This window comes from Chelonia mydas, unplaced genomic scaffold (assembly GCF_015237465.2).
Source record: "Chelonia mydas isolate rCheMyd1 unplaced genomic scaffold, rCheMyd1.pri.v2 scaffold_70_arrow_ctg1, whole genome shotgun sequence".
Lineage (NCBI taxonomy): Eukaryota > Metazoa > Chordata > Testudines > Cheloniidae > Chelonia > Chelonia mydas.
Window position 1 is genome coordinate 25,505 of NW_025111278.1, and position 12,918 is coordinate 38,422.

Consider the following 12,918-nt stretch of genomic DNA (forward strand, 5'->3'; position numbering starts at 1 on the left):
AGGCTGGCTGGGGCTGGCTGGCCTGCCTCCCGCAGGGAGTAAGAGCGGCTGGTGCTGGGGCCATGCCACCCGGAGGCTGGCTGCGCTGCCCAGAGCACCGGGGCCGGGAGTGCTGCCACATGGTGCACCGGGGCTGGCTGCCCAGTGCTGGGGCCAGGGGCTGTGGTGGGGGGGCTCTGAGCTCCTGCAGGGGAGGGGGGACAGAAGGGGGGACATATGGGGCAGGGCCTTGGGCACAAGGGGAGAGGCTGGGGGCTAGCCTCCCCCAACGGCCTTGTCACTGGCCACCCATGAGCTCGTTTCTATTTTCCGCTGTCCTTCAAAATACTGTTCAGAACGGAGAGGGGTTTTGGTCACACTGCTTTGTCCTTTTGTGGAAAAAGTCCGAAGAGCTTAAGACCGTTTGGCTCAGCAGAGTCCTTACTTTTGCAAAACAAGGTCCTGCTGTCTTGTTAATACCAGCTCAAACCAAACCCATGCTCACGCCAATCTCAGCTAACAGCTAAAATCATATTGAAGCCTTTCACCAGTGTTAAACCTGTATCTACAGCATCACCCAGCTCTCCCCCCCAAGGCCAGGCCCGAGAGAGCTGCCCCAGCATCCACCCCAATGACTGCTCTGGAAGACATTTCTTAATGGCTGTTTTTACGGCTCAGTAATGCAGACGTTGTTGCTTTAAAAATGCATCACAAACAGTGAAAGTGAAAGCTTCCGAGACTTGGTGGTGAGGAGAAGGGAATGCACTGGCTCAGTTGCCAGCTGACCGAAGAGCAGTGAGGATGTCTATCGTGTTCCAGGTGTTTGTAGATGGGGTGGAGGGCAGAAGAAGAACCATAGATGTGGCAAATAAAGAGCAGGAATTCAACAATATGACCATTGACAAATTCATGGAGATGGTGGCAACCAAACTACTGAAGAAGCCAGGTAAGTTGTAAGGAAATAAACGTACTTTAAAACTGAGCAATTATTGTTTGAGAGAGCTCACTGTCTGAGACGTATTTTGCATTTGGATAATTATACACCATCCAGCAGAACAACATTTTGGCAACGTCAGTTTCCATTATTGTAAGAGACTTGTGATTTTTTTTTAAATTAGTTATTTCATCTACAGACAAGTCAAGCAGCTAGAAATCATTTTCTTGTATGTTTAGTTATTTAGCTTTTCGATCCAACAGTCCAAATAAGAAATGGCAGAAAAGCAATTGTTTAGAGATCCACTGTGCTAACTCTCCCTTTATTTTATTGCCAGGTAACCAACAATTTAGTTTGCTGTACGCTAACCAACAAGTGGAAAAAGGGAAGAAATTTTCAGATTACTTCATCAGAAACAAGTCTATCTTCGTCATGGTTACGCAGCTGCCTGGAGGAGGGGGTAAAATGTTGACTTCCATGAAGGACTTGTCAGTTTTCACATAGAAAATGATGTCCATCTGTGTCTACCCTGGACTGTGGTGGGCTCCTGCATAGGCAAGGGTTTGGTTATCATTTGCCTGGAAAGAAACCAGAGAGGGGAAGGGTGGTGAGCCTCCAGGGTCACTGCAACACTCAGAGCTCAGCACACTAGTGGGGACACCTGGCCATCACTGCCAGTCCACCAAGACACCAGGTTGATAAACATGAGGATCCTGCTGTCTTTCCTTTCCCTTGTGTGTTCCTTTCCATCCCCTGCTATCTTCCGCCTGTCCTATCTCTGTGTGTGTGTGTCTTTGAGCTGATCCTGTAACCAACTGCAAGGCATGACACCAGCACAATGGCATAAGAGAGCCCACTCAGTGAAGGACTGGTGAAGAAAAGGACCTGCCCAGACCAGCCAGATGATGACCAGGACCGGGAAAGTGAGTCAGGTCCAGAGCAACAGCTATCCTGAGCAACTTGCCAGCCCAGAGCATCTAGCCATGACAGATCAGCTGTCCTGTGTCCTGAAAACGCCGACACAAAGCCGTATTTCTCCCACTTCTCCCACCTTACTATCGGTTCTCTTCCTCCGCTTCCTTTTGCATCTGTTTTGTTAAAAGCAGGAAAAGTAACCACAAAACTCACAGCTCTCAACAAAAGAATATTTCACCAGTATCCTCTCTGAAAAAAGGGACTTCAAGTTTTGTTTACAATTGTTTTGCTTAACACTCACTTTCAAAATCGTTTGTCTTGTTTTGAATTCTTTTCTTGTGTATCCTGCTTAATAAATTTCCAAGTTGCAGCGTGAGGATTCTATTGTTTGCCAGGGGGCAAAGCAGCCTGAGGTTCCCGTACTCTCAACCCTGCTTAACTGTTTAACATTGTCAGAGGACAGTTTTGTGTCTCTCTGGCCCCTTTAGTACGCTGAAATTAACAAACTAGCAAGCTGTGGGGTGGGGCTGTTAGGGTCCATGCCCGGACCTAACCTCTTTTCTGCTTGCCCTCCAGGGCAGGGCTGTCCTTAGGATTTATGGGGCCCTATGCAGTATTCTTAAACTGGCACCCCTCTGCCCGAGGCAGCCTGGGCTCACATGTCTGTTTTAGATAAGGGTGGTCTTTTGAAGGATGTATTTAAAAAACTGTATGTCGGAAGATCCAAGCATTTAAGGCTAAAGAGGAATACTCAGTTTGTGCATCCCGGACGACTGGAAAAATGTAGTGCCCATCTTTAAAAAAGGGAAGAAGGAGGATCCTGGGAACTACAGGCCAGTCAGCCTCACCTCAGTCCCTGGAAAAATCATGGAGCAGGTCCTCAAGGAATCAATTCTGAAGCACTTAGAGGAGAGGAAAGTGATCAGGAACAGTCAGCATGGATTCACCAAGGGCAAGTCATGCCTGACTAATCTAATTGCCTTCTATGATGAGATAACTGGCTCTGTGGATGAGGGGAAAGCAGTGGATGTGTTGTTCCTTGACTTTAGCAAAGATTTTGATACGGTCTCCCACAGTATTCTTGCTAGCAAGTTAAAGAACTATGGGCTGGATGAATGGACTATAAGGTGGATAGAAAGTTGGGTAGATTGTTGGGCTCAACGGGTAGTGATCAATGGTTCCATGTCTAGTTGGCAGCTGGTATCAAGTGGAGTGCCCCAAGGGTCGGTCCTGGGGCCGGTTTTGTTCAGTATCTTCATAAATGATCTGGAGGATGGTGTGGATTGCACCCTCAGCAAGTTTGCAGATGACACTAAACTGGGAGGAGAGGTAGATACGCCGGAGGGTAGGGATAGGATACAGAGGGGCCTAGACAAATTAGAGGATTGGGCCAAGAGAAATCTGATAAGGTTCAACAAGGACAAGTGCAGAGTCCTGCACTTAGGACGGAAGAATCCCATGCACCGCTACAGACTAGGGACCGAATGGCTAGGCAGCAGTTCTGCAGAAAAGGACCTAGGGGTTACAGTGGACGAGAAGCTGGATATGAGTCAACAGTGTGCCCTTGTTGCCAAGAAGGCTAATGGCATTTTGGGCTGTATAAGTAGGGGCACTGCCAGCAGATCGAGGGATGTGATCATTCCCCTCTATTCGACATTGGTGAGGCCTCATCTGGAGTACTGTTTCCAGTTTTGGGCCCCACACTACAAGAAGGATGTGGAAAAATTGGAAAGAGTCCAGCAGACGGCAACAAAAATGATTAGGGGACTGGAACACATGATTTATGAGGAGAGGCTGAAGGAACTGGGATTGTTTAGTCTGCGGAAGAGAAGAATGAGGGGGGATTTGATAGCTGCTTTCAACTACCTGAAAGGGGGTTCCAAAGAGGATGGCTCTAGACCGTTCTCAGTGGTAGCAGAGGACAGAACAAGGAGTAATGGTCTCAAGTTGCAGTGGGGGAGGTTTAGGTTGGATATTAGGAAAAACTTTTTCACTGGAGGGTGGTGAAACACTGGAATGCGTTACCTAGGGAGGTGGTGGAATCTCCTTCCTTAGAAGTTTTTAAGGTCAGGCTTGACAAAGCCCTGGGGATTGGTCCTGCTTTGAGCAGGGGGTTGGACTAGATGACCTCCTGAGGTCCCTTCCAACCCTGATATTCTATGATTCTATGATCTATAAATTGATGCAAGGGTTTTTTTAGAGATGTGATTTTATCATCTTCAGCAACACACTAATGAAATAATTTTAAAGCAAATTTTAAACTAAGGTCCTGTGACTAACATGTTCTGAGTAAACACTTGATATTAACTCCGAAGAGCTGAGTAATGCACAACTGGTTTTGTCAGTAAATTAGAAACTGATAGTATAGACCTGGGGGTTGGCAAATGCTTGTTAAATGGCTTCATTACCGCTTGACAGGTTTCAGAGTAGCAGCCGTGTTAGTCTGTATCCACAAAAAGAAAAGGAGGACTTGCGGCACCTTAGAGACTAACCAATTTATTTGAGCATGAGCTTTCGGGAGCTACAGCTCACTTCATCGGATGCATGCAGTGGAAAAAAACTTAAATGTCTCTTTAACAGTTTCAGTCTTGTGCTAACAGGTCTGGCAGGCTGGAGGCTTTTTCACTGTTAAGTAGCAGATCCCCTCCGCCGGAAGACTCAGCAGGCTGCAGCAGCCAGCTGTGGTGGGAGCTGCAGGAAGGATCAGAACAGGGAGCGGAAAAGGTGGGAGGTTGGACGCTAAGCCCCAGGGGATCCCCAAATTTTCGGGTGCCCTACAAAGCCGTGCTGCTTCTGGGGGGCAGATTTTGAAATAAGAGTCAAAGTCCAGGGTTCTGCAATCCAGACCTAGCAGTGACTGGTCCACTTCCCGACTGGTCCCGCCCCTGCATCCACAGCTGATTGGTCCATGCCCCGGCTCCTGGCCCTGGACTGTAGAGGGGTCCTGCAGGGCTGGCTTCTGGGCTTGTGCCAGCTGCAGTGACAAGGGGATCGGGCCCTGAACTGCAGCTAGTACCAGAGAGACAAATACCCCACCCACACCACAGCCAGCTCTGGAGCAGCAGGGTTGGGGTCTGTGCATCTGAGCCCTGCAGTTCCCCCCTCTCCCCGCCACCCCAGTTAGCTTCAGGGCAGCATGGGGATGCAGGCACAGGGAGGTCAGAACCCGAATCTCAACCTTATTTACTTGCAAAACCATGGTGATCTCAGTGTTAAGCTTGCCCTGGGTCGGGGCCATCTCTTGCCCTTCCAGGATGGGGAGGCCCTCAAAGCTCTGAAAACCAGGAAATGCAGAGTTAAGGGACAGGCCCATGTAATCAAGGGTGGCAGGTTTGTATAATTTTTGGTGGTCCAAGTCCCGCCCCCCCCCCCCCACACACACCTGCCTAAGGCTCTGGGAGGGAGTTTGGATGCGTGGTGTGGGGTCTGGGCTGGAGCAGGAGGTTGGGGTGCAGAAGGGGGTATGGGAAATGTGTTCTGGGAAGGAGTTGGGGTGTGGGCTCTGAGCTGGGGTGGGTGGTTGGGGTGTGGGAGGTGGTATGGGGTCTGGCCTGGGCTTGGGGTGTGGGAGAGGGTGAGGGGTGCAGCTTACTGTTAGGGGGCTTATTCCTTCACCCACTTACTTCCCTGGTCCTTCTCGCATGAACAGAGAGCAACAATACCCAAAGTCCAAAGGTGCAAACAATTCGATGTTTATTGGGGTGAACTTCCAGCAAGCATGATTCCAGTTTCCTTCCTTAGTGTCCCCCTTCCCAGCTCTGACACCACAGAGCCTTACACCTGTATCCCTGTTCCCATTCCTGCCCTTAGCCAAACATGATTTCAATTTCCCCACCACCATTCCCTGTTCCCATTTACACCCCCACACACCCCCACTTCCTGACTGACTGCAGACTACATAATAAAACTTGAGTTCTGCTTAGCTATACCTTAACCAATCATTTTCCTGAAATTTAACTAACCAATCCTAACATATTGTAACATGATTATTTAACCAATTATATCCCACCACCTTAATTAGTTTACACCCAGCAAAATTCATTATACAGCAGACAGGAACAATCCCAGAACCAGACAGAGATTATACAGACAAACAATGGGGAAACGAGGACTACAGTGATAGAACAAACACAGAAATGGGGAAGTGAGCTGTAGCTCATGAAAGCTTATGCTCAGATAAATTTGTTAGCCTCTAAGGTGCCACAAATCCTCCTCGTTCTTTTTACAGAAATGAGGATTTCACATCCCAGCTGTTGATAAGTGAGTTCTTGCCAGACAGGATACTATCAAACTAAGTTTCCTTTTACATTTTCTAGGCACTTCCCTTTCTCTGGAGGTGATGGGCACTATCGGGGCAGGATTGTATTCCTAACAGCCCAATAGCATCTTCTTTCAATGTGACTAGTTTGGAATGTGAGGATGTGACCGGTCGCTTCCTAGCTTATGGCTGCCTCTGCTGCTTAGCCAAAGGCCTTAGCCTAAGCACAGGGCCTCAGACTGTCACAGTAAGAGAAGGCCCTTACACCGGCAGACAGGGATTTTGATTCTCTCTTTTATACCTCTAGAACTAGCCAAGTGATAAGAATACACCTAAATTCTTAGAGTACAGGCCTTTACCGACAGGCCTGAATATCTGTAGCCTAACACTTGCCTCAGGCGGCTCCCAGGAGGAACTGGCACCCCCCTCTGGCAGCAGCTCCTCGGCATGGGCTGGAGGCGTCTCCGTGCGCCACTGCCCGCAGGCACTGCCCCCGCAGCTCCCATTGGCCGCAGTCGGCAGAGTCGGCACTCTGGGTGGGGGCAGCGCGCGGATACGCTCACTCCCCCTCCCGCCCACCCAGGGCCCACAGGGACGTGCCGGCCGCTTCCGTAAGCGGAGCGGGGGAGCAAGAAGCCGCCTTCGTCCTGTGGCCTTGCCGGTGGTGGCGGCGGGGGCCCCGAGCCCTTTTAACTGGCCCAGGGGCGGCAGGCGGGGCTGTGGGGGACGCTCTGGGGCAGGCGGGGCGGGGGGAGAGACCCAGCCCCGAACTTTGGTGGAGCTGGGCCCCCTGTTCTCATATCGGTGGAGCACGGGCACCACGGGCCCATACAACTCGCCGCCCCTGTGTGTAACCTTAATTCTGCCCCTCTGGAGCTGAGAATGATCTGCATGCGCTGTACTCCTGGGGCCATGTGGAGCTGTTCCCAGTGGTGATGGTGATGGGGGGATAGTTTGGTTGGGGTGTGTTTGTGATAGGAGGAGATGTCGGGCTTGTTTGAGGAGCATCCCAAGGCTGTGATAGGAGTCAGGAGAGATTGGGGTCTGAGCCCTGCCCCTCCCCCGCCCGTGTGTGATCACGGGGCAAGAGGGATCCAGTCCACATCGTTTCAGCAGTGAGTTACGCAGGTCGTGTCTGTGGCATGAGGGTTGTTAGCAGTGAGGTGGGATATGTCTGCGGACGGGAAAACAAAACGATAGTGTTCACTAGACTCCCGTGAGTACATGTGGCGGGGTTGTGAAAGGGGGTGCCGAAGGTGGGAATTTTGGTCATGTTGTTATGACACCAGTGTGGGCCTCAGTTTCCCCTCCATGCTTTGTACTGAGCGTAAAGTGCAGGAGACGTGATGTGTTTTGTCACGTAGCTGTCTGGGAGCGTCATTAAGGACTGGCTGGGACCAACCTGTATCAATGGAGGATCTGGAAAGAACCTGGGAACCCCAAAGACTGAACTCCTGACACCAGTAGACTGTCAATGGGAGGCGCCCAGCCTGGCTGGGTGAAGCACAAGTGAACTCAGCGATGTTCTGCAGCAGGACAATGAGGGAAGGTGACAGCAGATGATAAGAGCTGGGCTGAGAGACGCAGGGGCTCTCAGCTGGGACTTAGCCCTGGTCTTCATTTAAAATTTACATTGAGCTAGCTATGTCGCTTTGGGGTGTGTGCACCGTAGTGAAGTCAGTTAACCCCAGATTCTTCCATCAATCTAGCTACCCTGCTCGGGGAGGTGGATTACCTACAGTGATGGAAAAACCCCTTCCATCAATATAGGAAGCATCTACACCAGGGGCAGGAAACCTACAGCCCATGGGCCTGATCCAGCCTGTTGCTTAATTTCATCCATGCCTCCACCTAGGGGCCAGATATGCTGGCCACTTCCAGGAGCCGCACGGAGCCAGGGCAGACAGGGAGCCTGGCTTAGCCCGCTGTGCCACCGACTGAAGTAAGCGCTGCCCAGCCGGAGCCCGCACCCCACACCCCCTGCCCCAGCCCTGAGCCCACTCCCACATTCCCAACCCCTTGGCCCCAGCCCGGAGCCCCCTCCTGTACCTCAAACCCCTCATCCCCAGCCCCACCCCGAGCCTGAACCCCCCCAGCCAGAGCCCTCACCCCCTCCTTCACCCTGAACCCCTAATTTCTGGCCCCACCCCTGAGCCCGCATCCCCATCTGGAGCCCTCACCCCGTCCTGCACTCCAACCCCCTGCCCCAGCCCTGAGCCCACTCCCACACTCCAAACCCCTTGGCCCCAGCCCGGAGCTCCCTCCTGTACCTCAATCCCCTCATCCCAGCCCCACTCCAGAGCCTGAACCCCCCCAGCCGGAGCCCTCACCCCCTCCTGCATCCTGAACCCCTTATTTCTGGCCCCACCCCAGAGCCCGCATCCCCATCTGGAGCCCTCACCCCCTCCTGCACTCCAACCCCCTGCCCCAGCCCTGAGCCCACTCCCACACTCCAAACCCCTTGGCCCCAGCCCAGAGCCCCCTCCTATACCTTAAACCCCTCATTCCCAGCCCCACCCCAGAGCCTGCACCCCCCCAGCTGGAGCCCTCACCCCCTCCTGCACCCTGAACCCCTTATTTCTGGCCCCACCCCAGAGCCCGCATCCCCATCTGGAGCCCTCACCCCCTCCTGCACTCCAACCCCCTGCCCCAGCCCAGTGAAAGTGAGTGAGGGTCAGGGAGAGCGAGCCACTGAGGGAGGGGGGGCTGGAGTGAGTGGGGGCACGAGGCCTTGGGGAAGCAGCAGGGCAGGGGTGTTCAGTTTTGTGCAATTAGAAAGTTGGCAACCCTAGGGGAAGCCCCGAGCCTCGGCGCCTCTCCCTCCCCCCGGCAGGGCTCTGTGTGGCCCATAATTGATTTTTTTTCTGTGGGTCAATGGCCCCTCATAGAATAAAGTTCCCCACCCCCGATCTACGCTATAACACTACATAGCGCCCATAGTGTAGACGTGCCGAATGTAACAGAGACAGAAGGGAAGCAAAGATGGGTCCTACAGCAGCAGGCCTCATGGGAGCCCTGGCCTTGGCCCGTCTGGCCTGTGGCTTAACCTTTGCTTCTCTGTGCTAGCCTAAGGGCTTCCCGACGTGGTCTAATAAACCCTGCTCTGCTTTGGAGAGGCTGGGTGGTGTCCCTGCAAACACCCGCTGAGGGGCGTTATTCGCTGGAGAGGGCAGACGTCTCTGAGCAGCGGTCTGTCTGAGCTGGACTGAGCTCACCAAGAGAAACAGGGGGGCTGGAGTCCAGGGGCTGGGTATTGGAGGTGCTAAGGCCTAGTGGCCTACCCCTGAGTGTGAGTGGGGCTCCTTGGGGGTCTGGCCCACTGAAGGGGACTGCTGAAGGGCTGGGGCCCAGCTCAGCTCTCGTGGCTCTGTTGAAGGCTTGTTCCGTTTAACGACGGGGAGGTCGTTTCTGGGCGGCAGGCTCGGTGGCTGCATGGAGAACGGGGGTGGGTAGCTCCTGCTCGGGGCAGCTCACTTCAGGACAAGTGACGCTGTGCTACCGTTGTCCTGCGCCCTGTTCCCTGAGTGGTGCGTATTGTCCGCGCAGGCAGAGAGAACATGAGAACGGCCCTCCTGGGTCAGACCGAAGGTCCATCCAGCCCCGTATCCTGTCGGCCGACAGCAGCCAATGCCAGGTGCCCCAGAGGGAGTGAACAGAACAGGGAGTCACCACGTGCTCTTCAGCGGGCACCCGCAGATCCATATGGGGGAGCGACCCCACAGAGGCGGCCAGAGCTCTGCGGTTGGCTCCGATACGATCTGGCAGGGGCGGACCCACCCAAGTGAGAGATCCTACCAGCGTACCATCCGCGGGAAGGGCTTCAGCCAGAGCTCCACCCATGCCCAGCCTCTGAGGACCCACGCTGGGGGAGCGGCCGTGTAGAGGTGGCAAATCCAGGAGCAGGTCGTGATCCACCAGAGGGTTCACGCAGGAGCGAGCCCCTGTAAATGTGCCGACTGCAGGAAGAGCTTTAGGAGTTGGTTGAATATCAGCAGGCGTCTAAGACCCACATCCAGGAACAACCCTTAGAGATTCCTCGTCTGTGGGAGAAGCTACTGCGACCACTCAGGGCTGGATAGACTCTAGAGCAGGGGGTCCCAAACTTTTCCCTGAGGCCCAGCTGTGCTGCTGTATTAGGCACTGTGGCCCGCTATTAACACGCGTCGGTCAGGGAGAGGGGTACCGCGGGGCGTGCGGGGCCTCTCTCTTCAGCAGGGACCAGGGCTGGCGAGCGGGCAAAGGGGCCAGGCAGGTGTCACACCAAGCCCCTGCTGACACCCTCCGCCACAGTGGCCCGCTGAGCGCCTTGAGCAGATCACCTGGCAGCCCTGCCCCGGTTACCCACCCAGCTCCCTGTGTGCCTCACAGGCACCCCCTGCCCGGGAATGAGGGAAGGGCTTGGGGGCTGCCAGTGCTGGGCAGAGGCAGATGCTTGGGCCTGGCCACGAACCCTCCAGCCCCCTTCTGCCGCCCTGGGAGCTGCCGCTTTCTCCTCACCCTCCGCTCAGCGGCTCTGCTTTGCCCTCTGCCACTCGTCAGGGTGCTGGGCTCCTCCAGCCTTCAGCGGAGGCCATCACCGGTCACCCCTGTCTGCTTCACAACACCCCCACTTGCACCCCACCCACAGACCTCTGCCCAGGGCTGCACTGACCGACCACCCAGGGCTGTATCACGGCCCTCAGTTCAGGAACCCCCCTGCCCTAAAGAACCCCTGTAATGGGGAGACCCTGTAAATGCCCCCACGACGGGAAGGGTTTCTGCTTGAGCTCAGAGCACAGTAGCCACCAGAGAATCCAGCTTTGGGAGGGGTGGGGTCTAGTGGGTTACGGCAGGAGATAACTGGTAGCCAGGACTCCTGGGTTCTATCTCTGGCTCTAGGAGAGGGGTGGGGTCTAGCAGCGGGAGCTGGGCTTTGGGCCTCAGGACTCCTGGGTTCCATTCCCAACTCTAACACGATTTTATAGCGTGATCCTGAGCATGATGATAACTGGGTAGCGAAGGGTTGAAGCCACCGACCTCCTAAATCCTCCTCAGCCCAGAGAGGAGCTGGCCATCCTGGGGCGGGGGCGGGGGGGGAGTAATTACACAGGGACCTTCCTGTTTCAGCCTCCTGCACCCGGGGCTCTGAGACTGGCTGCGGGGGACGCTGGTGGCACCTGGTGCCCAAGGGGCTGGATCTGCAGGGTGCCCCTGGCCCCTGCAGGGAATAAATATTGCAGCCCGAGCCATAGCTGGGAATGGAGAGGCAGCTGATCCCAGTGGGGACCCCCCAACCAAGCCAGTATTGGGGGGGAGATTGTGCAGGTGGGTCCAGCAAGGACCTCCCCCAAACCCAGCCAGCGTACCCCCCTTTCCTCCGTACGCTGCCCTTACCTGGCTGGCTGAACACATGGAGCTGCAAGTTCTAAACACAGGGATGCAGCCACCTCTGGGGTGGGGCGCGGGGGCTGTTTACATAGGGATCCATCATCCAGCGCTGAGATGTAGCCGCCTCTCGGGTAGGGCAAGCTGGTGCCACCAGAGCTCAGGACAAAAAAGGAAGGAGTTTTTTGTATCCATTTGCAGTGGGGGATGTTGAAGGCAGAACGGGGTCACGGGAGCTGGGATTTGGCCATTTCTCTCGGCTGCTGCAGGCGCTCTGGGGGCAGCGTCAGGCCAAGAGCCTGCTGGATCACTGGAGCGGCTATTCCCCTGAAAGCCTGGACAGCTGGATGCTGCGAGACAAGGGGCACAATATAGCGTTCAAAGTTGGACAACTATTTTGTTTTAAACTCATCTAGTAACACCATGTGTTTTTTTTAACAAGTTTGTTAACACAGTTGTGTTGCTTATTGTTCAGTTTTACACAAACCTGTGTTTTCCCTGCTTGAACGCCACCTTTTGCTCTCAGCGTTTGTTGTCAGGTGTGGTTTGGGTGACATGGCTGGGTTTCACTGATCCTGAGTGCCGGCCGCTAGGGATTTCTAGCATGACAAGTGTTGACTTTAAAATGAGAACGAAATGTGCGCATTGTCTATTGACAGTGTTATTCATTTTAATTATTACATCCAGCCAAGCTGTGGTTTCCCTCAAGGGGTGTGAATAGTGAGCTGCAGTGCCTATTCCTGCTGCAGGGGTGGGCCGCAGGGAAATGTTTGGGAAGCCCTGGTGTGGGCCGGGCATCAGGACTCCTGGGTTCCATTCGCAACCAGCCGACCCTCTATTACCATTGACCTTCCTTCAGTCCCTCCCAAGTATAGCCCTTGTTCCCAGCTGGCTTGTGTGTGTATGTGTGTGTGTTCTTTACATGAATCATAGAATATCAGGGTTGGAAGGGACCTCAGGAGGTCATCTAGTCCTACCCCCTGACCAATCCCCAATTTTTGCCCCAGATCCCTAAATGGCCCCCTCAGGGATTGAACTCACAACCCTGGGTTTATCAGGCCAATGTTCAAACCACTGAGCTATCCCTCCCCCCTGGGCCGATAGGTGGTACAGCAGATGTGGATAGTACAACCAGCGTTGTCAAGTTGCTGAAGGCTGGAAAGTTATTGCCATAATAACGCTGTTTCAGTTGCTCAGAGCTTCTGTCCTTGGAGCAGCCGATCAGGCAGCCTGCTCATGCAGCTGACCTCGATGTTCCTCATAAAGAAAGCCCACGCGCACGGTTCGGTGACAAAGGCAGTCGGCCAGGTTTCTTGTCCCCTAGGCACCGTCCCAGTGTCTGTGGTCACAGGTACCCTGGCGCATGAGTGCCTAGGAGCAGCGGGAGTTTTTGCTGTTGCCTAGCCCGCGCAAAGGGTTAAGGCAAAGTATCCTGACATTTATACACGGAGACAAACAACTGGAATAC

At 54.1% G+C, this 12,918-nt stretch overlaps 1 protein-coding gene across 1 annotated transcript; it reads left to right on the forward strand.

Moving 5' to 3' along the window:
* Positions 1-676: 676 nt before the first annotated feature.
* On the forward strand, positions 677-2,198 carry LOC114018352. Its single transcript, XM_027817759.3, has 2 exons — positions 677-925; positions 1,251-2,198. Exons 1-2 carry the CDS (start codon positions 781-783, stop codon positions 1,415-1,417), a joined length of 312 nt encoding a protein of 103 aa, XP_027673560.2. The 5' UTR covers positions 677-780; the 3' UTR covers positions 1,418-2,198.
* The last annotated feature ends 10,720 nt before the right edge of the window (positions 2,199-12,918 follow it).